Below are 27,704 nucleotides of genomic sequence, written 5' to 3' on the forward strand. Positions count from 1 at the left end.
TCTGCGCTCGTTCCCTTATCTCGCTGTCTTGCCTTGTAGGATGATTGACTTCGACTTTGGGCCTTTGAACTTGGTGTAGTGAGGCAAATTTTTCTATTTGCTTAGACTCAGGAGGCAGGCGCAGGGGTAACTCGTAAGGGCAGTATGTCAATGAAATGGGTATATTTTTTTCCCCGCTTACTTTACGGTGCTGTGTATTTGCCTGTGTTTGCACGTAGTGCTTCTAAGTTTGAGTCTGAAAATAATAAGGCTTAGCTCTATTTGCGCTTATGATTTTTTTTTTTTTTTTGAAGCATATCTGTCATTAAAGGTCAGGGTAGGTTGAGAAAATACCATATGTTGGACAAGTGTAATTTATTTGCTTTTAAATTCTTCATTAAAATCCACATTGATTACTATGAAATCTAGACAGGTCTTTAAATATCCTTTTGTGTAAAGAGGACTGGATACTTACTTATCTCAACAGAGTAATGTAAAAGTTTCTTGCTGCCCTTTTAAATTGCCAAAATTGGGCATTAATACTTGAAATTTGCCTTTCAAGGTGTATTTTTCATAACACAAGACACTCTGCTTGCTGTTGATGTAAGGTGACAGAATGCCTTGGCTGTTGGGACTGTAGGGTGAATGAGGAATATGCAGTTCCCCACCAGCCTCAGTCATGCAAGACAAGGTTAAGAGTATTACAGATTCCGAGTGTTTTAAAAATATCTTGCATAATAATTAAAATCTTTTTGTTACCTCATCTCTCTGTGCACTTACTGGTGGCTCTTCATACGAACAACATTCTATTTCAAAGCATGTTACAAACGTTATATTAACTGCAACAGCACAAAATCTTGGATGCTTTGCTCGGGATCAGTTCATTGTTCCTGGCTGTGGTGCTGACTGCCAGCATCTGCTGCTTCAAAGGGAACATCAAAAATATTCTGGAAGACTGTGGTTTGTATCTTACTTGCATATTTTATCTTATACAAGCATGCTACATGTTTAAATGTTTCATCTGAGTTTGTTATTAAACTCAGGGCCTGAATGATATACCATGAAGTAATGAGTACCACAGACTTAAATGTATTCTCAAGAAAAATATTAAAACTAATCTTTATTTTTGATTACTGTATTTTTAACAATTTGTTGGTTACCCTTTCCTCTGCCGAGGAATGGCTATGTAGAGCACTTAGACAATTCTGCTTGTCATCTCCTTCTTCTTGTATCTTGCTAAAGGTCTTTCGGATCTTCAAAGTCCCAAAGTAATTAATCCCTCCCTGTTGACGTGGCTGTTTAATTGAGCAGTGATAATGGCTGGCGACTGGCTTATTTGTTAGAACTGCTGAGCTAGAGGAATTGGAGTGACAAGTGGGGAATACTGGAGGAAGTTTTGAGGGGGAACATTATTTCAACTGTAGGTGACCGGTATGGATAATGAGGGAATAACTAATGTGACTTGCCCTGGGCATGCCCTATCTTTAGTTTCGTGTGAAAACTCAGTTCCTGCATGCAGTGCATTCTGCTGACCATACTGAAAGAGAAGATCTGAGAGCTCTAGGCTCAACACTATGCTATGCCTCAGAAGAGAAAACTTCCCATGAAATGCCACGCTAGGAAGTTTCTGCCTCCCATAACCAGAAGGGAAGGGATCTGGAGTGAATAGGAATAGGAAGGTTGATTCGGCAGACTTGATAACGAGTGGGGGGAAAAAGGGAATAGGTATTCGGTAAACAAGTATGGACTTGTTATCAGCAAGGTGGAATTAACTTCTCAAAGATTTTTGGCCATCTAAATAGCGCTTTTGCTTTTCTGAAGTTTTGCGGCTATTTACAGTGGTTTAGTAAAGAATCTGGCGGTTCCAAACTAAGAAAGCAGATAGGAAAATTTCTGAGTACATCTAGCTCATTGAGGTGGAAAATGCAATTACCAGTTTGAGTTGCTGATAAATCAAAAAGGTGGGATTAAGAATGTTGACTCATCTGCAGGTGGACAGAGTTCTAGTGAAAGTTGATTGCAGAACACAGGGAGTGACCTAGAGAGAGAGATGAGTCCTGTCTAAAGGCTGGTGTATTATGGGGACTTTGGTTACTATGTCTATGCAGCCAGTGATAAATTAGCTTCCAAAGACTGTTGAAAACTTTGCAACACCAGGGAGTACCTGGAAGATGTGCGTAATTTAAGTTTTTATTCTGGATCTCATTAGAATGAAGTAGTTGCTCACTGAACAGAAAATTGTTTGTTTGCTGTGCTGGTACTGTTTATTTTATATTGGTTGGGACTGACCTCTCTCCTCCTACAACACAGAGTTTTGGTTTTCTTTGTTGTTGTGTTTTTCGGTTGGGTGTTTTTGTTTTTTCTCCCCCCAAATGATTGTTTTCCCAAGGCTGTGAAGAATCATGGAGAAAAAAAAAAAGAAGTGCAGTGAATTCTGAGATCTTTTTAAGGAGCAGGTAAGTTTGGTGCAAAATATTATGAGTTGGGTGATGGTATTATTCTGCTGGTATTTGTTCTCCTCAAACTCTGAAATATTTGGCAATCCCAGAAGATTGGAACAGTGCTAATGTTTGCGTTTAGACTCTCTGGTGAAGTTCAAGCAGTAAATTAATTCCCCTTTCTGGGGGTATCACTACTGATAGATATTTGCTGGCTTTACTGGGTTAACTTGAATGCTCATCTATGTATACATGAATTTTAATTAACGCATCTCATGTCTTTTTTGTACTTGATAGTCACTCGAAATAATCACAGGATTATCTAACTTTGTACATCTGGTGGCTCAAACTGTTCAGTGTCTGACTCGCGTAATCTGGAAATCTGCTTTGAACTTCTAAAGAGATGTGAGATGGAGAAAGACTACTTTTCAAGTAGAGCTTTGCAAGTCTACTCTTGGCTGTTAGAATGTTGTGGGGGTTTTTAAGCCCACCAAAATTTAATAGTTATCCTCATAAAATTTATTTTTTGAGCGATAAAGCCACCTTTCAGTTCTTTATGTAAATCACATCTATCAGAAGTAATAAAAACCTATAACTAAAATATTGGTAGTTTCTCAAGGTAATTTTATGTGAGAATCAGTAATATTTCTAACTGTGGGTGATCTTTGGATTTCTTACCTTTGTAGGCAATATTTTATCTTGTTTTATTCCTCAACTGCAGGAAGAAAATAATTAATAATCGCTGGTTTTGTGTCAGAGCAGCAGATTGTTTGCCATACAAAGAAAAGATCAGATTTCACGCTGTCTGTTTCTGATAGTGTGGGTAATCTGTTTCTTTTAGGCAAATCCTTGGAATTATCTTTTGTTCTGTGCTTCCTGCAGAGTGAGATTTTTCTTAGCTTTGTTTGTCTCGACACCAAATACTGAAAGATACTAAAATACCAGTAATGTTGTTGCATTTTTGTATTTCCTTGGTTTGGCAAGTATTTATTTTGGTTTGTCTTTAGTTCAACAAAAGGCCAGCAGGAGGAGCTTTCAGTTTCCAGAAAGGAAGGGAAGATTTGAACTGTAATTTTGCAAATAGTTAAGTGGTTTGGACGTTTGTCTGAAGTCCTTGCAAAGAGAAAGCAGCAGTTATAACTTCGTTGACTGCATGTAAATGTGTGAGGTGGAAGCTAGAATTTAAAATTATTTGAACAAAATGGAGGTACTGAGGTCTGAAAAAAAGGAAAGTTCAGAAATAAAAAATGTGAAGTCCTACATTTCAGTAAGAATAATTGAATGCACAAATGCAGGATGTGGGGCATGTGATTAAGTAGCATTCCTTAGGAACAAAATGTGTGGGTTGTTTTGGATCTGAAGTTGAACGCAAGCCAATATATGTTACGCAAAAGGCAAATGCTGTAGTGAGTTGTAGGACTATAACTTGCAGGACAGAAAAAGGAAATAAAGAGGACCCATCTCAACCTTTATTTTTCGGTTACTGTATAGATCGTGGTATTTCCTTAGTCTTTTTTAGCAAATAGTGGTAATTTAAATGTCTTTGGATGAGAAATGTTTGACTTCGTCCTCATTGCTGAATTCCATTATTCCTTTTTTCAAGTTGTTTGTTTCATCTTGGCTATATGGGAGCTACTTCCCTTATTTCTATGTAATGAGAATGTGGTTCGACCTGTCCATATATGAATCCAGTTTTAGTTTTCAAGCTCAGTGATGTGATTCTTTCTTGAATAATAATTAGTATTTTTTCATGTATAATTTATGTTCATAGAATGTTAAATATACTATTGAATGTTAACCAAATAATCAAGCAGATTTCCAGAAGACAAGGGAAACTTGCAAGAAGTTTTAATTACTTAAAGTTTAATTAAAACTAATTTTGTCCAGCCTTTAATTAGAAATGTGGAACATACAGTCTCAAACTCTCAGGCATCTGCTCCAGAGGTGGAATTGGCAGTTCTCAGTTGTTTTGCAGTTTCAGTTTTTGTAATCCAACCTAACTGTAGTCCCTGTTGAAAGAGCAGCTCTGCTTCTCCTGTGGCCAGGCATTCTCACTGCCTCGTTCTTGAGGCAATTAAGTTTTTGTTGATGTTGAATTAATTTTCCAGTGTTTCGACGAGCTGATTTGACAGATGCTACAGGAGGTTTCAGTGTACCAGATTGAATACGCCTGCAAGTCAAGAGGGAGAACAGGGCGCTCTCTCTTAGACTGCAGTTTGATTGATTTGGGTGTGAAGAGAGACCCTTTTCAAGCTCTGTGCAGTGGACAAGAGGAGAGGTGCATCCTTTGGAATAGAATTCACTGCAGTCGATGCACGTGTGTGTTTTTAGCAGGATTGCTGATGTAAGCAGTTTTGTTCCCTGGCTGCTGAATTGTGATGTTGCATCGTGCCTTCGTTGCTCTGATGCGAGTGCTTGTGAGGCTGCACAGTAAACGGGCTCAGGGAAGAGATCTGACTGAGAAAATGCTTTCTCTTGTTCATTTGTTGGACTTGTTTTCTAAAGTGGGTTACAGCTGCATGGATACTTGTCTCCTCATGGTAGAGCTGGTGCAGGGGTAGGACTAAGTAGCAGAGGATGGGAGTCACTGTATGTTTAATACAATTTAAATAAGAGGAAACGGGAAAGAAAATAAGAGACCTTGGGCATGAAAAGAATGATATTCTTTTGGGAGTACTAAGTCCTAAAATAAAGTATTTCTTTGTTTTGCTCCATCAACATGCTTAGAAAGGCTTTCAAGTGCAGTTTTCTTCAGGGGGGAAAAAAAGCTTGCTTCTTTTTTTTTTCAATTCTATATTCCAAAGAGAAATACCATACATCTCATTGCCTTCCCACTGAGTTCTGCTTTTAAAGAGGCTTTGTCTTCAAACTTTTCCACTGCAGCACATAAAGTTTAAGCCAGACAATCCCAAAAAGAAAATTTCTTAAAATGTCAGGTGTTGCTGTATCACATACTATGGTCGTATGCTCACTGTCCTTGGAACGACAGCTATGAAAAATTTGTGGCAGTGGTCAAGGGAGGAACATTTAATGTACATAAGGAGCAAACTGTAGATATTCCCGTAACGGATCAAGCTGGAGGCCGTACGTGACCCATTTTAGAATACTGATCAGTGTATTGTCCGCAGAATACAGAACAATTTGGAGGTCACACTTTCAGTCTGAACTCAGGTCAGTTTGAAGATCATGACAGATTCTGAAATAATAGAAGGTTGTAAACATTTTTCCAGTAACAATTTTGAGTGTTACACTAACGTGTTCTTCAAAATTGGCTAAATATTTCTGAATTAATGTAGGGGGGAGGAATGTTATAGTTCCCATCATGAGGAAGGGGCAGTAAAGCAGTTTGGGGTTTTTTTTATAAGCTTTAAAATTTTTATGAGAGCTCTATGCTTGCTTGTTTTGGCTGCTATACAGGAGAGGTCAAAATAACAAGGACCTCCCAGATCTATACCTGTTGAGAAGGACCTCTGAAGAAACCAAGCCTTTTCAGTGTTGAACTACACTCGTCAGTCTCTGGATAAATATGGGTGATTCATTCAGTAATCCTCTGGTAGTGTGGTTAATAGCACTGCGACGCTGAAATGATTTGTGGTTGGCCATCACAGAAGGGTTATGAAAGGAAGATTATCATAAGAAGTTGGGTAGTCTATACCCCTTTTGAGAGAGTGAGGGATGCAGTTGATGTGTAGTTTTAACACTAGCAAAGATTTGATGCTCTCAGGAGAATTTTACTTTGTAGTCCAAATTATAGTTGCAAAACATTGCTTTGAACTCACTAAACTTGCATTTTCAGATAGAGGAGGCTCTGCATTTTCTAAAGAACTTGTAACTCAAATTGTTGAGCTTGAAGACTATGTTAGATTACCAGCAACCCCTCCCTCTCCTTGCAAAATGAAGTTAGGTGATACATGTTTTTTTTTAAAAAAAAGGGTTGTACACATCTTTGGAGGTGTGTTGCTTGTACCCTTGAAGATGAAAGAAGCAAGAGAACGGAAACTGCTTTCTTGTCAGCTAAAATATCTAAAGTATAGATGACATGTGGTAGGTGAGGCAGCTGGGACTGCAGTTTTGGCTGCTGTCAGCAGAGGCAGCTGCCCAGCTGATGCTGAGTGGGAGGATTGCAGCAATGCATTTTCTTGTACACGGAAGAATGGAGTCTGAAGATGACCTGGCTGGGACTGAAGAAGCAACCCAGGAAACTGGAAGCTTCTTTCTGTCAATGGAGCTAGGGGCGGTTTTGGTATCTGTGCAAGCTTTTGTGTTAAGGGAGGGAATGGGATATGGGTAGATCTCAGTGAAGTGGGTGATTTGGAGAGAATTGGAGTGGGAAACAGAGGAGCAAAAAGTGATTGAATATCCTGTGAAATAGAAGAGAAGTAGCATGTTCAGGGGGATAAGTCAGAACTAGGAATAAGAACTTCAAGAAGTGAAGCAGAAGAGACTGCACATGCATACATATTTTTGTTTCATGTTTAGCTACTTGCAAGGTGCTTGAGATAATTTGAGAACTGAGAAGGTAGACCTTTGGGCTTTGCTGATAATACATAAGAAAAAAAATCTCATGATGTTCTTGTGTATGTCTTGTTTCAGCATTGCAATGGTGGAACAATGCTTGTTTTTGCAGGTGTAGTTGTTTGTGTTTGTCAGTTGATTGTTAGTGATACCACAGCTGTTCCCACGGTGACAGGAAGTCCAATTCCCTAACTTCATTCTTTTGGAGTTCCAGATAGTGACCCCTATAATTCCCCCATTAGATTCTCATGACTAGTTTGCAGGTTGTGATCTGCAAAATCCGTATTTTCATACACAGTTCACAGATCCTATGACCAAAACCAAGGACATTTGTATTAAGGTTGTTTGGCAATGTATGTAACTAGAGATGGTTTCCTGGCAGTATCCTGCCTCTAGATGTCCCCCACAGGGATGGGAAATCACAGAATCACAGTGACAATAATAGTAAGCATGCATGGTTAACCAGGTATGGTTTGAAGAACAGTATTTCTTTTCCTAGCAAAGGCTTAGATGCCTGGAAGTTGCCCACAGATCAGTGGTAGTGCTGGCAAGAGTATGTAGAAGGAGAGCTGGAAAAGGGACAAGCTGCAGAGCAAGAAATAGGCTTAATTACTAATTGCTGGCTCCATTCATAATCACATTTTGGTTGGAACATATTGATTTCACTAAAGAGTCTGGTCCTTTCCAGAACAGATAAAATATTTCTCAATTGGGTTGTCAATTCTGTTGTGATCTGAGAAGTCAAGGACAGTCCTAAACACTGATTTGTTAAAGGGTTGCTCAACAACTAACCAACTCCAGCTCAAGTAAGCCTAAATTTATTTTCCACTGTGAACCTCAAAAGCAGTGTTTAAATGCATCAAACAATAGTGAGCTGATGAATCGGTCTCAACATACAAAGGCTCTTTCTAGGCAGCAGGCAAAAGGCTTTGTGAATGCAGAGTAAGAAACAGATCCAATGATTTTAATCTCAGAAGAAATACATCCCTCATTGAAGTTAGTGAGGAAACAGCCATGATGATGGTGAGAGTTTTTTCTGTACCTAGTGGAGAGCCTGTGTTGGTAGATGGTCCCACACAGTGCCTGAGAGCTTGGAACCTTTTTCTTGCAAATCAGTTCTGCCTCGACTTGTGACTTTTTTTTTTTTTTTTTTTTGTAATGCTGCTCACGTGACCCCATATCAATTGTTAAGGATTCCTTCCAGAGGGCTTCTTGAATACTGCACAGATGATACCTACCAGGACATGCTGAAACTCAGAACATTGTGTATCAAAGAAGAGAAATGTTAAGACTGATTTACAAAAACAATAGGACATACTTTACGTAGTATACTCTGTAGTGGTATGCTCACTTCTTTTGAAATGTGGAGTGAGAGCCAATCTTGTAGCTACAGCAGTTTCCCATTACTTCCAGCCTGAGGTCACATCATACTTTCTCACTCTGCAGATACCATGACATTTTATACCTGTTATTCTTTGAAAGTTGAAGACCATAGAGGACTTTGAGCTAAAGAATAACCATCATGTTGTAAATAGAGGATTGCTCCTTTAAGACCACTGTAACCTATTCCCTTACCTCTCCCCTGTAAAGGTTCTTGTTTAGTAGCTGTTAAAGTGATGAGAATTTCACAGCAGTGTTAGTTGCTTTTGCATGTCTTAAAGCCAGGGTTGGTCTTATATCTTACTCTGACTTAGAAAGGTAAGAAACCTTTATTTCATCCCATGCAGTCTGAACTGTTCTGGTTTCGGCTGGGATAGAGCTAATTTTTTCTTCTTAGTAGCTGGAAAGTGCTGTGTTTTGAATTCAGTATGGGATTTGGTATGAGAAGAATGTTGATAATATACTGACATTTTTAGTTGTTGCTAAGAAATCAAGGACTTTTCAACTTCCCATGTCCTGCCAGTGTGCAGGTGCACAAGAAGCTGAGAGGGAGCATGGCCAGAGCAACAGAAAGCAAACTGGCCAAAGGGATGTTCCGTATCATATAAGGTCATGCCCAATATATGGGTGAGGGTGGATCATGAAGCGCACTCTCCCTTCTGGCATTGAGGTTTCGAGATTCTCTCTTCACTGGGATCGCTAGCTGGGAACAGACTGGGCAATGGTTGGCAGGTGGTGAGCAATCACATTGTGCGTTACCCGTTTATATTTTCTATTATTACAATTATTTAGTTTATTTTATTTATTAAATTGTTTTAATCTCAACCGACGAGTCACTTTACCCCTCCAGTTCTCTCCACCATCCCATAGGGTGGGAGAGGGGGAGCGAGCGGCTGTGTGGTGTTTAGCTCCTGGCCAGGTTTAAACCATGACAACCGTGTATTTTCATACCATAAGAACATTACAAGGCAAAACTACTCATCAGCATATTTAAATTTATAGTATTTACTGAAGTGGCTTTCGTACACTAGTTACTGAAGCAGAACCCCTACTGCATTCATTAAGGAAATCTTTGATAGACAGTTACAAAAAGCCAACACCATATTGACAACTACTTGAATGGTTAATCAAGATAAATGTGACTTGCAACATAAGAGGTGATTAAACTTTACCCATTCACAGGGAGGGATAAAAAAATAGGAAATATGAAGGCATTATCTCAGTGGGTGCTTTTGATCAAAATAAAATATTCTTACGCAAATGAAATACAAGTGGTCAGATTCTTTGTTGGCAACAACAGTCATGGTAGCCATTTCTCTGGTAGTTATCAAGCCTCTAACCCTTAGGTATACAGAGGTTCAAATATTCCATACAGCCATTGTTTTACACTTTAAAAACAAACAATGCTCTCCCCCCAACAAAAAATGCAAAAAAAAATCATCAACCAACCCCCCCCCCCCCAAACTCTAGAGGCTAAGCACTGGAGGAATTAATCAAGAAATACTCTTCATCTTACTCAGAACTCTTCTTTGGGATTAGTAAAGAGTAGAGCTGTAGTAAAAAACAGCCATCTGTCCTTTACTTTTTTAAAATCTCTGCACTGCTGCTGTTCAGAATGGTAGAAGTCCTCAAGAAATTTTAGAAAGGTAATCAAATGCGTGGAGAAGAGAGACACTCTCTGGAAGTACCTTTACAGAAGGAAAGGTCGCGGTTTGTGCATAAACCTCAGAATACTTGCATGGGAAAGGTATCTTAAAAATTGTCACTGGAAGACAAGTCTAAGGTGGGGCTTGTAGTCAGGAAACAGAAACATAGGAAGACAAAGTATATCCAGAATGATTTTCTAATTTCTTTCAGGCACTACTTTTTAGATTGATGTTTTGTCTCAGGTCTCATATAGTTTGACAATCTGGAAAAGAACATTAAAGGAAAGAGCTTTTGGGAAGCCTTGACATTACCATAAAAGCTGAGTTACATTTTTTTTGTCTGAGTAAGTTATCAATTATAGTATTCTGTTTTCTTATCCTAAACTGTAGATGCAGTCATTTGTTGGCACTATATTAATTTGAGCCAGTGATGCCACCCACTTACGTTTGCTATTCTCTGTTTTAGTGTGTAATAAAATTGTGTAAATTTCCAAGTAACTTATACTAACTTGGAATCAAGTTTTGTACCTCCTGTTTAAAAGGAGATCTATTGTCCTAATACTGAATTTATTAAAATCTGCTTAATTATGCAGTTGTTTCAGATCCTAGATTTTATGGTGACCTTATTTGTCTAGTTTCCTGTGGAAACAAGGCTCCTGTGATCCTGTGTGCGTGGGCCATGTGTATTCACATTCATCTCCAGTCAAATTTTTTTTGGCCTGTTGTCTAGTGTGGACAATTGTGACAGATAAGGATCTTAAGGAAAGAGAGTCGTCCAAGAAAATGTGCTTCCAAGTTTTGTGAAAATAAATAGCTAATAGAGGGGAATAATTCTGCTCATGTCTTCATGGGGAAAAGTAAAGAGGAAGAAAAACTGTTACAAATGCCCAAGCTTCAGGAGGTCCTTCCGCTGGCATTTGCACCTTCATGGACAGCAAATTGAGTTAACTACAAGATGTGAAAATACAGGTTCTGGTGTTCATAATGAGCATAGGAAATTAACAGTGAAGTCTTGGAACTGTATGAAGGGTAGTTAAGGGCTAAAAAAGGTCTTCTGACTTGTTAAAATAATTTAGTTTAACTGATCATTTCTGATCATGTTTTTGTTTCTGTATTAGCGGATACTGTCCTCTCATCTAGTTTCTGTTCATAGATGGGAACTTCCTCACAATCCCAATAATAATTTGAACTTCCTTTTGTTTTTTGATACTTTTTTAAAAAATTATTATTATTTTGAACAAGAGCAAATGAAGAGAAATAAAATTTCCCTAGCTTAACAAGCAGGTGGACAAATGGTGTGGTCTGAACTGCTAGGGAAGACGGTATAGGCCTCTCTCAGTAGTTTTCTTCTGGGAGTTTGGAAAACAATGTAACGGCCATAGTGGATGAGCTAAGTAGCCAGATTGAAGTAAGCTCTTAGCATCTGGGAAACTGTTTAAACCATGGGTTTTTTTCCAGTCTGTATTAGTACTTATGTTTGGGGGTTCAGTTTTGCATTTTCAATTGTTTGCTTTTTCTGAGTCTGGTAACTGCATCCCCCCCTTTTTTTTTGTTGTTGTTAAGGCATTGTGTTTTGATTTTTCTTTGGTAGTTCAGAAACCTGGTAGAGTTGGAAAGGCATAAAGCCTTACTGGTACCTGTTTCAAAGGAATTTTGATTTTTCAGTTAATACTGAGTTAGACCTCTAGAGTAATCTTTTAAAGAAAATGAGAGACAGAACTGCAGTCCTAATATACGGTCCAGAAAGAAAAAAAAGTTTCTTCCAGCTCCGTAGTCCTCATAATTATTAATTTGAATTTTAATCATTTGTAATTGAAAATGCTAAAACGTTGGATTTCTAATACTTATTTTCTATTTTAAGACAAGTACTGAAAAATCTGAACTGCTCTGGCATATGTAAATATACTTGATCCATTCCAAACATATTCTGATAACTTTGTCTTAATGAAAGCTTTCAAGGAATTAGCAGCTTTCTAATTGGAACTTTAATTTATCTTTACGTTTAGATACAGTCTTTCAGCATGCTTGCATATGTATGTCTAATTTCTTTAAAATATATTCTAAAGAATTCTTTAGTGATCTGTTTTGTACATCTAATGCTTTTGTTTCAACAGGTAGCATTACTGGGATTAGATGTTTTAGGTGCCTTTGTCAACAGACTATCAGGACGCTTTAAATCCTATATAGGAACTGGTAAGTGAAATATAACTTCCTTTTTCTTAAGACCAAAAAGTAAAAGACACTTTCTCCCCCCGCTGCCCCCCAGCAGCTGAAATGGAACATGTTGAAAGCTTTCAGCACTAATTATGATATATTGGTAGGCATCTTATTGCTGCTGTTGGAATTTGTGTAATTTTATACTAACTTGTAAATATTCATTTGTCATGCAATCACTGATTTCTAGGTGGTGGTTGGATTTTTTAAAGGTTCCAGGAATATCTTTTCAGTAATTAGTTTTATGCTGTATAGTTGCTTACCACTCCCATGCTATGTACTTGCTTACCACTCCCCACGACAGTCATCTAAAAATTACATTGGAACATAAGTGTTACTTTTAACTTGTGTTAAAGATTGAAGGTTTTATTTGCAGATCACTTCAATTAGAGCCTTATGTCTGCTGAAGCCTGTGGTCTCAGAGGACTATGTGGTCCACCTCCTGTGAGATGACTGGACTGTAGCTTTTAGTAGTCTAAACTTTTTATGGCATGAAAAAAGTACTAACTGTTAATCTTGAGTGAAATGTTTACTCGAGTGAATTTCAAATTAATCTTTGTGTGCCTGAGTATGAAACAGTTGTTCTGGGAGGTACGAGCAAACTGTGCTGCTGAGCTCATCTTGCTGCTGTCCTTGAAAAGAGATAGTGATGCTAGGGCATTAACATTGGTGTTATATCACTGGCTATTTTTAACAGAAGTTCCTAGCTTAATGTCCTTTTCCAAAATTTGTGTGAATTATCTTACATCTTGTTCCCACATAACCAGCTATCTCAAATTACCTGTCAAAATGTTAAGCTTCCTCTTGTATTTCCTTTTGTATTTAAGAGTTAAGAAATCAGCAAAATTTTAAAGTTTAACAATAAAAAGTGTAGTTTATGACAAGTTACTAACTAAAATCATTGGAAGCACATTTCAGGATGCTGCAGAACTACTGCAGTAGAGTGCTACGCAACTTAGATCTATTTTGTTGCAGAGGGATTTTCTTTGGCTGGTTAATTTTGTATTGGAGGAGTGTAAGGGAACTGGAGGCGTATTGTGCTATGCAGAATATTGATTTTTGAATAGTTTCCATTTGTAGCCACAAATAGTGCTAGGCTTCAGAGTTTTACTCTGTTTTGATGTATATTTTAGTGGTGTGTAGAACTTAAAATGATAGCAACTTTATTCAAGGTTGGAAAGCTTTTTTTACTTCTGTTTTTGTTTTCTTAAGGGTGAGCTATTTGAGAGCAGTTTGAAAATACTATTTTTTTTTTGTCCCAGTAGTTGAGTAGTTTTGAGATTATGAGCAAATGAAAGATTTAAATTTCAGTACTCAGTAGCATTTATATTTAAGAAAAAAAAGAGTTCTGGCACTGGGTGACCATCAAACATGTGTAACATCAGTAGATATCTGAAGCTCTGTATTCCAGAAATGCTCTTTAGAAAAGCTGTAGTAGTGCCTTCACTGGCACAGAAATTGGTCTTCTGAGAATCTCCAGAATCAAGATCTGTAGAGTCCATTATGCTGAATATGCAAGTCACTGTTGTGCATGATTAGCTTTTATAGAAGCTTAACAGACACTGAAATGTTAGTCTCAGTAGAGGCAGAAAACAATCTTTATTTTAGTTGACTTTTTAAAAGAGTGATTTATAGTATGAATTGTCTTCAGTTGGTAGCTGTCTCTCCAAGTCTTATAACAAGATTTGGATCATTTTCAGTTTTTGTCAGTGAAGCAGTAATACAAAAACTTTATTGAGAACGTCTGGGAGTGTGGGTAGTCCAGGGTTTATGAAAGTAATTAAAAGCGCACTGGTGAGCAAGAAAACTGCTTCCTTCAACAAAACTTAAAGAACCAGCAGTTTCCCAAATCATGTTTTGTTGACTCTGCAGATTTGATTTCTAACGTAATCAGAGAATGACTCCAGTAAGTCAGACCAAAGACTCGTGTCTGACAGTGATCTGTTTGCAGACACCTAAGAAGAAAGTAAGGACAGGACAAAGGTGCCATGTTAACTCCTTCAGTACGACCCCCTCGTTGTCAGCAGTCCTGCAGTTTAGGGCCAGCTGAGGCAGATGGTATCTTCAGTGTCTCCCCGTCACCCTGTTCTCCTACAGCTTGTCTGGTTAGTTTTTGAACCCACATAGCCTTTAGAAGCTACAGTGTTCTGTAGTAATGCTTCATTATGCAAAACTGTTTTAGACTGACTGCCTGATAACTTGATGCTTGCTACATCTTGTGTTAGAGAGGTGAGCCATCATTTCAGCTTCTTGACTGCCCAGTCTTCATTTTACGGATCTCTTCTGTGCCTGTCCTCTGCTGTTCTTCCCCACCGCCCTGGGTAAGAGTGCCGGTCTAATTGTTGCTTGTATACACATGGTTCCACAGTTTTTATTGTTCTTGTTTCCTGTTTCAGTGCCTTTCTGTTGCAGTGCTTTTGAGTTGAGTAAGCCATAACAGCACAGATGCAGCATATGTTTATAGTGGCATAACTCTGGTTTTATTATGTCATCTATCACGTCTGTAATTACTGATAGTTTCTATCTCTGTTACATCACCGCTTCCTGAAAATTGACCTGATAAAGCCATGAGACAACCTGTTTCCTGTGCAGTGATGGTGGATTTAGGGTCCACTCTCCAGGGTGGTGTCTCTTCCTCCATGCCTTTATCATTATGGTACCTTCCTTCCTGTAGAATCCCTTCTTGAGAACTATGTGAAAATCCAACTGCACTCGATTAGCTGACTTACTTTCTGCACTGCTGTTTTGCAGAGAGCTCTTATAAGTTTATGAGGTACCACTTCTCTTTATAAAAGCTATATTGTGCCTCCTATGCCATAGCTGACTCTGTGGGTACTAGCTCTAACTATAGTGAGTTCTTCACAGATGCCAGAAGAAAGCAGAATCATAGAATCATTTAGGTTGGAAAAGATCCTTAAGATCATCAAGTGCAACCATAAACTAACACTGCCAAGTCACCCCTTAACTGTGTCCCTAAGCACCACATCTGCACATCTTTTAAATAGTTCCAGGGATGGTGACTCCACCACTTCCCTGGGCAGCCTGTTCCAGTGCTTAACAACCCTTTCGGTGAAGAAACTTTTCCTAATATCCAATCTAAACCTTCCCTGGTGCAACTTGAGGCCGTTTCCTCTCATCCTATCACTCATTACCTGGGAAAAGAGACTTGACACCCACCTCACTACAATCTCCTTTCAGGTAGTTGTAGAGAGTGATAGGTCTCCCCTGAATCTCCTTCTCTTTAGGCTAAACAACCCCAGTTCCCTCTGCCACTCCTCACAGGACTTGTTCTCTAGACCCTTCACCAGCTTTGTTCCCTTCTCTGGACACACTCCAGCACCTCAATGTCTTTCTTGTAGTGAGGGGCCCAAAACTGAACACAGTATTCAAGGTGCAGCCTCACCAGTGCCGAGTACAGGGGTAAGATCACTTCCCTAGTCCTGCTGACCAGCATGATTTCCAATACAAGCCAGGATGCTATTGGCCTTCTTGTCCACCTGGGCACACTGCCGGCTCATATTCATCCGGCTGCCGACCAACACCCCCAGGGCCTTTTCTGCCAGGCAGATTTCCAGACACTCTGCCCCAAGCTAAGTTTTTTACCCAGTGAAGAGTGCACCTGTCCAAGCCATGGGCAGCCAGTTTCCCCAGGAGAATGCTGTGGGAGTACTTTGAATTCAGGTTTTAGATGTAACCTCCTCATTATATCTGGATGATGAAAATTAATTAGAAGTAGGAAATAATAGGCTTTTTTTCCCCCCACCCCCCCTGAAACTTCTACAAAGTTTCCGTAGTTACACATTTGAGAAGACTCAACTCTTCTATGCAAACTGCCATTTTGGCGTTTTTTCTTGTATCTTGCTAATGTTCAATTAGGTCATTGTTTGATGTGAATATAGTTAATGAGGTGGGTAATCAGGTATTGCAAATTCGCGATTCATACAGGTGATATGAGAAGAAAATAAGATGATGGTATCAAGCCTGAAAATGTTGGGAAATTTGGGAGCAAAGTCATTCAACTAGGTAACAAGGTTCTTACAGCCCCAGAGAAAGTCTTAGTAGTATTTTATATGGTAGGCATTTACTTTCTTCTGTTTTGGTCAAATAAATGTGAGTATATTGTTTTTCAAAGGCAAGCATAATAGAACTTTTCCAGGCAATTTAATTATTACTTTGAAATATTAAAAATATAGTTAACTTCTTGGTTATTACAGTAAGTTATTGTAGGTGCTTGCATTCTCACTGAAGATCAGGATTGCACCATGAATATAGCGGATGAAGATGTATATGTAAAATACCTACCTACTTCGTTTTGTGCCTTTTTTAAAAACACAATGGATCCTATTTTCTAGGTGAAGTTGCACTTTTATAGCTGTATTTTGTCATAAAAGACCTGGAACCTTTTTTCTTAATAAAGAGTGTTACATTTTGGTGACCCTGAGATGTTTTTATTCATGATTCAAAACTCATTAAATGATGGAAATATAATAGTGTATTACCCAACTACAACATGACAAAACATTTTTTCTTCCTGTTTAATTTCCTGTTCAATTATGATGGAGATAGATTTCTTTTAAGTGCAGACAAAAATAACTAACATGACTGAATATTCACCCCCCCATAAGCATTACAGGCTTTTTGCTAAGAAGTAAAAAACATGGATGCTTAATTTTTATTTCCATCTTTACATCCTGCATATATACCATAAATTAGATTTGGGCAAAATCATTACAGTAGTTGTAGGACAGGTGCTTTTCAGTATTCTGAAGAGCATGTTAGTGATCCTTCTATTGAAGTATAATGCCCGATGAGAGACTTAATTCAGTTTCCTAGGCAACAATCTAATGTTGCAGTAACTTCCAAGGTGTTGTCCTTTTATGATTAACCACATTGCACGCTCTCTGCAGCTGGCATCGGTGTTCTGGGAACTCAGACACACAAATTTGGAATCTGTTGTTTAGTACTTCCAGGGAAGATGCTTGAAAATACTTTGCAAGCAATAAATACCAGGGTACGTGTTAGTTCATAAGACTATGTGGCTATAGTCTGGAAAAAATAAAGCAGATTAAAAGAGTGTTTGAGTGTTACATCTTTCAGTATTTAAAACTACTGCTTGTTCTGTGATTAAAAGAGATTACATAAGCACACATAATTACCCTGTCACAATCTCTTTTCCCAGGTGATGGCATGAATTATTAAAATATTATATATCAGAAATAAAAGCGAATATTAGAATTATGGGCAAATGTGACTAGATAATAGCGTTTCTGGGAAAAGTCTCTACTCATATTTGTAGTTTCGTTTTCTAAAAGGAATTAATGTTATTTTGCCCTCTTATACTTTTTCTTTTCCCATTCCTGTGACAATAATAAAGGTATATGGAATCTGTTTCAGTTCTAATGTGATGTTATATCATGACATATATTTCTGCATATACTGAACTGTCCATTAGTCTATGATATAATTATATTGTCATTTACTCTCACATATAACCTTACAAGATGTTGCAAAATTTTAGTCATCTGCAAAATAAAGGAAAGATACTTGACACTTTAAAAAGATCAAATAAAGATATGCATGTTATATATGTGCATATATGTACAAGTCTGAATATAGATATACATTTTACACACAAAAACCCCATATGTAAATGTGTGTATATGTGTACTAGCAGTTTAAAATCCTTCTTACTGTAAAAAGAAAGCAGTGGGAAAAAATAATTTTGGAAGATAGTTGTAGTGCCATATACTAAGATGTGAAACCAATTGGAAGTGTTTAAATTCTTTCCCAGGTGGCTTCCAGAAGTGATGGAAGAACCCTTAAATTAGACTCTTCAGAATAATTTAAATGCTCTTTCAAGTTTATTGTTATAATTAAGCATGCAAATATGTTGCCTCATGTATTTTAGAGCAGTTGTAAGGACTTGCAATGTGCATTAATTTTTTGAGTGAATTTGAATTAAAAGCATTTGGTACAAGAATCTGGAAATATTTGTTTGAGTAAGACTGCATTTAGATAAGTGACACCCAAGTTATTAATTTTTGATTTTTCTCCTGCTTCATGATGGAAATTTTTGGATGGAAAAGACTGCAATGTGCAGTTTAATCAAGATGTGACTCTTCAATAAGTGGTTTTAATGATGTATGGAGAAATGCTTTCCTCAACACCGTGAAAACCAAGAACTGTTTTAGCATGACCATGATATAGCATGTAGAAAAATACTTGATTTCAGGTTTTAGGGACTGATTGATTTTTATTCTTAGTTTTCATTTTTATTAATTTCATTTAAATGTTGAGACTAATGGCATAATCTGCTGTAGGATTCCAGATACAAATGCTTGCAGAACACCTAAACATAAAACCTGGAATAACTTAGGTTGGAAGGGACCTTCAAGATCACCTGGCCCATGTCTTTGCTTAAAGTGTGGCCAACCTCAGATGTTAAGAGAAAAATTTGAAATGAAATAATGCAAGAAATTGAATTGCTCAGATAATGTAAAGCAAGCTTTTCTATTTATGTGAGAGAAGTCTTGTCTCAAAGATGCCTTGTTGCATCTAAGTGCAAGTCAGGTGTTTTGTCTGATAGTGCCTTTTCATTTTATTGCTTACTGACCTCAGGAAAAGCTGTGTTGGATATGTGTTGTAGGATTTTCTTAAACAATAGGATTCTGACTATTTCAGTCTTTTTTTAGAAAAGCCTTTTAGAGGAGACTCCATTATTTGTATTTTTTCTCCAGAATAGATGTTTTGAATTGCTTTTATATTTTCAAATTTAACAAAAAGGTGAACTTCCTGCAACATGTCAGAAAATCCTTAAATATTCTTTGGTTCCCTCTATAATTAATGATCATAGTGAATGGTCATAGCTGGTTTAGGCTGTGACTTTTTTCATCTTGATGACAGATTCTCTAAAGCTTTAGTAAAAAATAAAAATCTGTGCAGGCTTTTAAAGCTTTTTATGTCCTGGCTGGCTAGCACTGGAATTTATTAGTAGTGGGAATGAATTTTACCTGAAGTAATCCATGCTTGAGTGATAGGCTGTGATTTAGAGTACCATCTCCTTGCTGTCTGTGGACACCTCACTGTATGACACGTAGAAATGCAGTGCCATTAAACAAGAATAGAGAAATCCTAGCCTTCCTTGGTTTCTGTTTGATTCTGATAAATACAGGTTCTGTAAAAACCTAGCCTAGAGCTAAAAAATGTCGGAAGATGACATGAACATTTGTTCTCTACCTTCTAGTTTTCTTTCTGGTTTAATACACCTCTTGAAACCCTTTGGACTTGAAGGCTCTCTTCTCTCATTTCCTGAAACTGAGACCCTGATAGATTCATGGATGTATCATATTAAAAAAAAAAAAAAAAAAAAAAGTGTTTGCTTTTTCCCCGCTACTACTGGTGATAAAGAGTGTATCTCATTAACCCCATTAATGCTTTTTTTATTTGGCTGCTGGAGAGACCCAAAGAAACACATTAATGTCTGAGATGGCTTTTGATGAAACTTACTGTGGACTGGACTTTATCTTGAGCAGGGGAGCAGTGAGGCCCTCTCTGAGAGCCCGCTAATGATTCTTGGCTTAGAAGTAGCCCGTGGCCATGTGGGTCTGTCAGACCAGCCCTATTGCTGGCCCCGTACGAGCCTCTGTGGGATTCCTTTCTCTCCCGTGCATCTAACCCAGGAGAACAGAGACTGCTCTAATTAGAGGCAGCTGTTTCCCTCCCTCCTTTCTAATGGCAGCTGTTTAATGCTCTTGCCTGAGCTGGCAAGGTTTCTGAGAAAACTAGAAAGATACTGCTGCCTAGGCTTAATCTGTTTCCGTCCTCAAAGCCTTTTCTTTTAATGTCTAAGACAAGAAGTTAGACTTTTTAGTAACAGAATTTTTGCCAACACTGATGATGTTTCCGTAGTAAAGATTCTTATTTGCTTAATGCTTTTTTTATGTTTGTTTTGCAGTAAAGCAGATATGGACTATTTAAAGTTGGTTTATAGAAATGGGTAGGTGTGAGAGTTTATACATAAAATGGACACTTAAAAAGAGCAGGTATAAGTGGTCAAGAGAGAAGAAATGGAGAGGGAACTGTGAGCAATAATGCAAACTGAAAAGCTCCATATTTGTATTGTAACAGAAGGGACTCTTGTTAAAGTTTAACAAAAGGAAATTGTTTGTGCTACCTGTGGCATTCTTTGCTGCAGGGAGTCATACAGTTAAGCTGCTCAGGATTTTTAAGAATACATTGGGTGCCATTCTAGGCACTGACTTCTATGATTTACTTATCATCTTCAGTCCTGGTAGAGGAAATAAATATTTAATCTCTCAAGGCTGTACTCTGACTTTCCAGGCTGGTTTTGGCCTTAACTCTTGCATCTACTGTCCAGCTAGTGGTGATAAAATCATTATGTGAATTTGTGTAAATGACAATTTAGGTTTACTGAGCCAAGAGAAGGAAGACAAACGATGGCAAAGCAACCCACAGGATAATAAGCTGTGTTAGGGATAGAATAGAAAGGAAAAAGGCATAAATAGGAGGTCAGTTTGAGGTAGATGTGGTGGAATTGATGTGTACTATAGAATACTTTTTACTACCGTTTCTAAGTTTTCTTCAGTAATCAAAACCTGTAAAACTGTGGTATATAACAATGTAGAAATCTTAACAGGAAAAACTCAGGACTGGCTGGTAGTGATACGAAACTTTGACAATATGCTACTGCATAGGGGATCAGTGTCTCCTGAGTTTAGCGTAATGTTGCTCTGTGTATCAGCAGAAATAAAAGGAAGAAAGTTGTCTTATGTTATTAGGCTTTCCAAAACCCCTTTGAAATTATTAAAGAAACTAGGCAACAGAAGAAATAAGATGGATAAGGTTAGTATAAAACAGTAGGAATACGTGAATCCATACTGAATGTAACAAATTCTGTATTTCACTGGGTACCTTGTTAGGAGACTACCACTTTGAATACTGCCTTCATGTATGGTCCTACTTCTCCTTCCTCACCTTTCTTTTAACTCCAGCATCTATTTGAGATTGTTTAGTTGGCAGACTGATGTGAAATGCATGTATTTGCACTGCAGTATAAAGAAGGATGCTGATTTAATAATGCTGATGAGAAAGCATATAAAGCTTAAAGGAAAAGTATCAGCAAAAATTGTTGTTCAGTTGTATTTAGAATGAAGTTGGGGGGGGGGGGAAAGCATTGTTCTTAGTGTTGTGTTTTCTGGTCATCCATTCTTTGGGATGTAGTAGTGCTCTAATCTTCTAAAGCAGAGACTTGAGTTTTGGTATAGGGTGCCCTTGTATCACAAGTATGACTTCAGCTGTTCCTAGTAGGGATAGAAACCTGCCTAAAGCTGGCCAAGGTAAAAATCTTTTTGTAAAATCTTAGTGCACAAACACCCAGTAGATACTTCCTAAGGTGCTAAAACGTCCGCAGGCTGTTCTTGTTAGCTCAGTTCCAACATACCTCTTAGCTCGTGCTTTTGATCGACATGTGTGTATCATCTTGATTGTCTGGGTATGTCCTCAGTTCACCTTGTAAACAGACAGATACTGGTACAAGGGGTGGTATGGGCTGTGAGGGGGAAACGGTGATTGTCGAGGTGAGTAGGTGAAGCTGCTGCTTTCTAGGGACAGCCCTGGTTTATCCTGATGTAGAGCAAAAGCCTGTGTTGTACTGTCATTTCTGATGCTCAGCTGTAATTGCTGCTTTGGGCTTAGGTGAGGTTTCTTATGAGAATACAGAGTTTCTTGTGCTTTGTGGTTTTTGGCTGGGCAGGACTAGAGAGAAGCAGAAGAGGCCAGGAGGCTTGGAGTAGGGAAATGAGAAGAGTGATCAGCAAAACAGGAGGCTGGGATGGACGTGAGTGTCTCAAACTTGTCAGAATTTTTAGGTAGGGAGATGTTTCCCACTCATTCATAGAAAGGACAGCTAACACAGTTCCACTGTTTTTCACTATAACTCTCCCTAGATGTGTCTAACATTTGGAGAAAAAGTGATGAAGGCATTAGGAATTCAAATTGAAATGTTTGGTGGAGATCCACTTCTGGTTGAGTGTTCTGAAACTTCATCAATAGGCAACCAACATCAAATAATTTCCTCTTGGAGCTTATTCTGACAGAAAAGATGAACTACCAAACTGAAAACCAGCTGGTGGTTGCCAGCATTCAACAGCCTGATTTCATTTGTCTTAAGCAAACAGAATATATCATGCCTTATAGGGTCTTACAGAAAGTGGGGATTTAGGGGGAGAAAAGGCAAGCCTGCAGACATTTGGGCCCTTTAACAGCTCCCACAGCAAGTTGTCCCTCTGTCAGAGCTCCACGAGTGACAAAGGCTGGTGTGTTCAGTAGCTATCTGCAGGCTGTGTCATAGCTTAGTTTAACTCAGTGACCTCATCTCTCTTCAGCGGCTTCTAGTAGCTGTTCTCTGTGCTTGCCTTAGTGATTTGAGTGGAGCCCTGGTATCTGCAGCTCCGTCAACTGACTCAGCGTGCTAATTAGTCACAAAGGAGCCGTGTTCCCGCAGGACTGGCACTCGCTGTGTTTCCCTCCGCTGGAACAGCTTCTCAGTGGCTGTGTTTGTTTCTCTGCTGTGAAGCTGGAGTGGCCTTCAGCTGCCCAGCTGGCAGGTTAATGTAGCAGACCTCAGCAGAAACATATGCTATAGGTAAAAGGTCTGTTTAGAAGTGCTGGAAATAGGCATGAGAAGGACTTCTGGCAATAAAAATGTAATCAGTGAGTATGTGAGTGATTAGAAGTTTACGGGAGGGCTCAGCTGTATACTCCCAAAAATCACTTCTGCATGTTTCTTCTGTGTTTACAAAATGAAAAAAAAACAAACCAAAACAAACAAACCACCAAACAAAACAAAAACACCCCTCAAAAAACCAAACCAAAACAAAAAGCCAACACCCCACACCAACAAAACAACAAAAACCCCAGCCCAAACAAAAAAAACCCAAACCCTTCTCTTCAAACTGTAAAATGAAAGTAGCTGTAATAATCTATTCAGAGGAGAAAGGAAAGAGAACATAGAACAAAACCACAAAAACTTGATAATGGTAGCATCATTGTTTGAGCCCAGAGGGCAAGTGAGCACCATGCAGCCCTTCAGTGACCCCTTCCCCCCCAGCGCTGGGAAGGAGAAAAGTGAATCAGAAGGCTCGAGAATGGAGATAAGGACAGGGAGGGGTGTCTCAGCCATTATGGTCACAGGCAAAAGACAGGCTCATTAGGGGAAGAAAAAAACCAACAGCACTAACAGACACATAACAGGCAGAACAGGTCAGTGAGAAGCGTTACCATATGTTAACACCTTCCCCCACTCCTCCCTTCTTCCTGGGGCTCAGTTTTGTTCCCGATCCCTCTACCTCTTCCCCCAGGGGTGCAGAGGCAGGGTATGGGGGGTGCGGTCAGTCCTCTGCTTCTTCCTGCAAAGCAGGGGCAATCACTCTTCTGCATTCTTCCCCCTGCTCCACATGGCGTCCCTCTCACGGGAGACAGTCCTCCACAAACTCTCCCCACCATGAGTCCTCCCCACGGGATGCATTCTTCTCGAGATGCTCCAGTGTGGGTCACCCCCACATGTTGCAGTCCTCCCAGCGCCAAACTACAACCACAGGGGCTGCTTCTTCCCACAGAGTCCCGGGGACCCTCCACAGGCTGCAGGCAAATCTCTGCTCCGTCGGTGACCTCCATGGGGGGCGGGGGGGCGGCCCTGACATTTCACCACGGGATACGGGGGGGCTCTCTGCTCTGGCACACCTCCCCTCCTTCTTCCTCCTTCCTTCCACTGACCTCGGTGTTCACACAGATGTTGTCCTCAAAACTCCTCCCAGGTCCCCCTTCTTAAATATGTTATCGCAGAGGCACCACTAATTGGCCCAGCCTTGGTGCAAAGGTGAGTCTGACTTGGAGCCGGGGGAGCTTTGAGAAGCTTCTCACAGGGGGCCACTGCTGTAGCCCCCTCCCTTGCTACCAAAAACCCCACCACTCACTCAAACCAGGACAGGTGGGTATTGTGGTCTGTGTTGATTAAGTTCCACCCACGTTACCTGACTTGCCGCTCTTAGAAAACTGGATCAGATCAGAAACAGAAACTAATGCAGAAAGTTGAGCTGTTGACAGGTAAATGTTACCGTTAGCACGTGACACCGCTTGTTCTAGGTGGCGTTTCGCATGCTTATACTAACTTTAAAAGCACTGTCCCGTGGGAGATGACATCTCCACCAGTTCCATGTCAGCTGTACTTCCTGGGGGAAGGCAATGCACTCTGTGTCATCACGCCTCGTTTTGAACACCTGGTACCAAAAGCACTGGGGGGGAAGAATCTCACAAAGCCTGTGTGTAGGCCCCAGGTGGAGGACTGGGAACCAGTATAGCAGGATGTCTTGCACAGTGCTGATCTCAGCGTTTGTTCAGATAACTTTCCTAAATATCGTAACGTTAATTTGTTTATCAGATGTAATTATAAACTTCTGTCTGGATAAGCAAGCAAAAAGAATTGGCAAGTGCAATCATCAGCTATCGTGCGATTGTAGTTAAATACTATTTGAGGACACTTGTTTTGAAGTAGTAACTTTTACTGATACTTTTCCTGAAGTAAGACCAAGTTTCCAGAAGATACACTGTGTGAATAGGAGGATTTAAAACTTTTTAAATGTTTGTAATTAAACAGCAAAGTCCTTTTTTCCTATCCCAATTCTTTCCCACTCACCAGGCCTAGCATTATTTTTCAGAAAAGCCAGATGTTCAGAAGCTACTGGCATACCTTTTGAAGATTAAAGTAATTCATACAGTTTTTAAGATGGGAAGCTTAATTTCTTTTTAGCCTGTTGGAAGATACAATTTTCTTCAATTTCAGTCCAATGCATTTCTTGTTATTCTTGTAACATACTCAAATACATTTGAGACTAGAATATTTTGACCATCTTAAAATCAGCTTTTATTTTTGAATGAGGTGTGTCTTAAATCTGTCTCAGGAGATATCTGTAAGTATTAGAAAAATTTCATTAGGTGTTTTATCTTTTTTCTTTTTTTTTTCCCCCTCTCCTGTAGTTCTCCTGCCTTTGATAGATCGTATGGGAGATGCCAAAGACCAAGTTCGAGAGCAAGCACAGAATCTTATATTGAAATTGATGGACGAAGCAGCACCACCCATGGTATGATTACTTAATGTAGATTCAGATGTGGGCCTCCAGTGAGCTTATGACTTATGCATGAGCTTGACTTTGAATATGTCACAATGTTCTGGTGACTGTTAATGGTGTAAATGTTAAAGATATTCTTAATGGATTGACACCGATGCATTGTTCAGCGAAAGATACAAATCTGATACAGTGCAATTCTGCAGTTTTTGCATATCGTAGCTAAATTCTGAGTAGATGTTTTTCATGTCATGTGGCAGGACTTTGTTAATTAAAGCATGTTTGAAGCATCCTCCTGGGTTTGAGTTTGCATAATGATAATAAATAAGTTTATTTAACTCTGAATTTATTTTAAAATTAGCTTTGTATTTGAACACGTAGGAGTAGTCCTGCAGTTGAGATGGTGCATTGTAACTTAGAATATCTGGCTTTCTAGGTATGTGACAAATGCGTTGTGTGAACCTTGGACAAACTAAGATGGGATAAGTTGCCCTCTGACTTGTTGTCTTAGGTTGAAGTTTGAGTTAAGCAAATCTTTTTACAGTTCTTAGCATTATGTGGCTTCCAAGTGCTAAATCTTGTATTTCTGCTCTGTGAGTCTGAAAAATGTAAGATTGTTTAACAGGATTATATTGTTTGAGCAATGATGTTATTTGGACCTCGGGACCCTGCTCATTAGTAGGAACTTACTGTTTGAGTTTTTAATTTCTAAGGAAAATCTGTTTCTGAGTTTTAAGTGCAGAAGTTAATAGGGAACGTCTTATTTTTTGTGAATGAAAATGAGGTTCTTTTGTGTGCCAGTTCCTGGCTTTGTTTATTCATAGGTACAGGCTTGAGTGTTTGTGTGCAGGGAATAAGATTTTGCAGACTTGATCTGCAGTAAGAAAATTGTTCTTAATTGTCTTCTTTACCAGATAGGAAAAACAAGTAGCATGTTAGGCAACTAGAGAAACATATTTATCTCCCTTCCAACATGAGGCATTTTCTTGCATATTTTGGTCACAGATCTGACTGGGATTTAGGCATCAAAATCTAATAGTGTTGTCCACAAAGACATGCCTTGACCTTTTCACAAGATCTAGTTTTTATTCTATTCATTGAGAAGGAGACATTGCAGCATTTTTTCACACCGAAGTGCAAGTAGTTAATGAGTGACATGTTCCTGTGCCCAAGATGCTCCCAAGTACCTGGAACACAGACCTGAAAGTACCCCTGCCTCTGCAGTAATAGCACCGGGATAAGTACACAGCAGAGCATCTTGGAGACACCATCATTTGAACAATTGCTGATAAAGAATGTGGTGATAATTGCTTGCTAGGCCCTCATCATGGAAGAGTTTTAGATTACTGGTGCATCTTTCAGTTTCTGAAGAGTTGTTAGGCTGTACACAAAGGCTTGAAGCTTACTTGCAGTGTCTGAAAGAATACAAGGTTCATGGGGTCTGAGGAGCAGCCTGTGTGAGTAAGAGAAGGTATGGATATGGCTCTTCTGGTAACTCCCAGAGGGCAGGAGAAGCCTGGCTTCAGTTGTCTGCTCTCAGGACACATTATGTATCATTAAAAATTTGGATGAAAAGCATCAGTCATCCTCAGTCACAGCAGGGACCAAACCAGAGGAGTCTTTCCTGCGCCTCGAACACGGAGATAGAGAGTTTTAGGCTCCCTTTGCTGCAGAGAAGCATCCCTTTGGAAGAGCTGAGTGGAATAAATTTTTGGGATTAGTCCTGTAAGTTTCTTTCCAATCAACTCATCTTGTCTGTTCTGGTGTGTAGTTGAATAATATTTCATTTGTCCTGTTGTCAATTCCCTTTTCTTGTTTTAGATGTGTTTGGTTTTTTTGTTTGTTTTGGGTGTTTTTATGAGTGAGAACTAGATGCAGCTGGTTATGGGCAGGAAAGCATAAAAATAAGAATATAGGTGGTATAAATGCATGAATGGGGCCAAGGGAGGTTGACACGAGGTGTTGCTAGCACGTCGTGAAAGTTGAAATTTCTAAGCAGCCATTTGAATTTCTATTTAGAAGAATTAAGTTCTCAAAGGAGGGTTTATTTAGTGAAAGACTAAATTTCTCTTCAGTCTGCTTTGTTTTAATACTCTATAGTTCCCCGTCTACCTGTATTTTTGTACACCTAGCAAGGAGATTTCCTTTTTCCCATGTTTGCCCATAACAGTGGGTTAATGGAAGGATGTTTTCTTCTGTGAAATCCTGTTCTTTGTTGTTAAGCCGTGCAGTTTTGGCAAGCCATCCTGCTTGTCTAAGGTTTGTTTTCTCTAAATGTAATGAAGTGTAAAACAAACAAACAAGAAACTGCAGATGGGACAAAATGATCAAGCAAGGCTCTAATTGGAGAATTTTACGTCTGCTATGATGTGTGCTACATAATTAATAAA

The 27,704-nt window shown here is 39.0% G+C and overlaps 1 protein-coding gene across 39 annotated transcripts in view; it reads left to right on the top strand.

The window, feature by feature from the left end:
• Positions 1–27,704, top strand: part of CLASP2 (cytoplasmic linker associated protein 2) — a 154,067-nt gene that overhangs the window by 1,945 nt on the left and 124,418 nt on the right. For 38 of the 39 annotated variants that reach the window (XM_074841960.1, XM_074841953.1, XM_074842032.1 and 35 more), the window contains exons 2-3: positions 12,073–12,151; positions 25,226–25,329. In XM_074841960.1, coding sequence (XP_074698061.1) covers positions 12,073–12,151; positions 25,226–25,329 — 183 coding nt within the window. Of the gene's footprint in view, positions 1–12,072; positions 12,152–14,476; positions 14,494–25,225; positions 25,330–27,704 lie in introns of those variants that run through there. The other variant, XM_074842248.1, reaches the window with a different exon arrangement.

The sequence above is a fragment of the Strix aluco genome, chromosome 1 (assembly GCF_031877795.1).
Source record: "Strix aluco isolate bStrAlu1 chromosome 1, bStrAlu1.hap1, whole genome shotgun sequence".
In the NCBI taxonomy this organism is placed as follows: domain Eukaryota; kingdom Metazoa; phylum Chordata; class Aves; order Strigiformes; family Strigidae; genus Strix; species Strix aluco.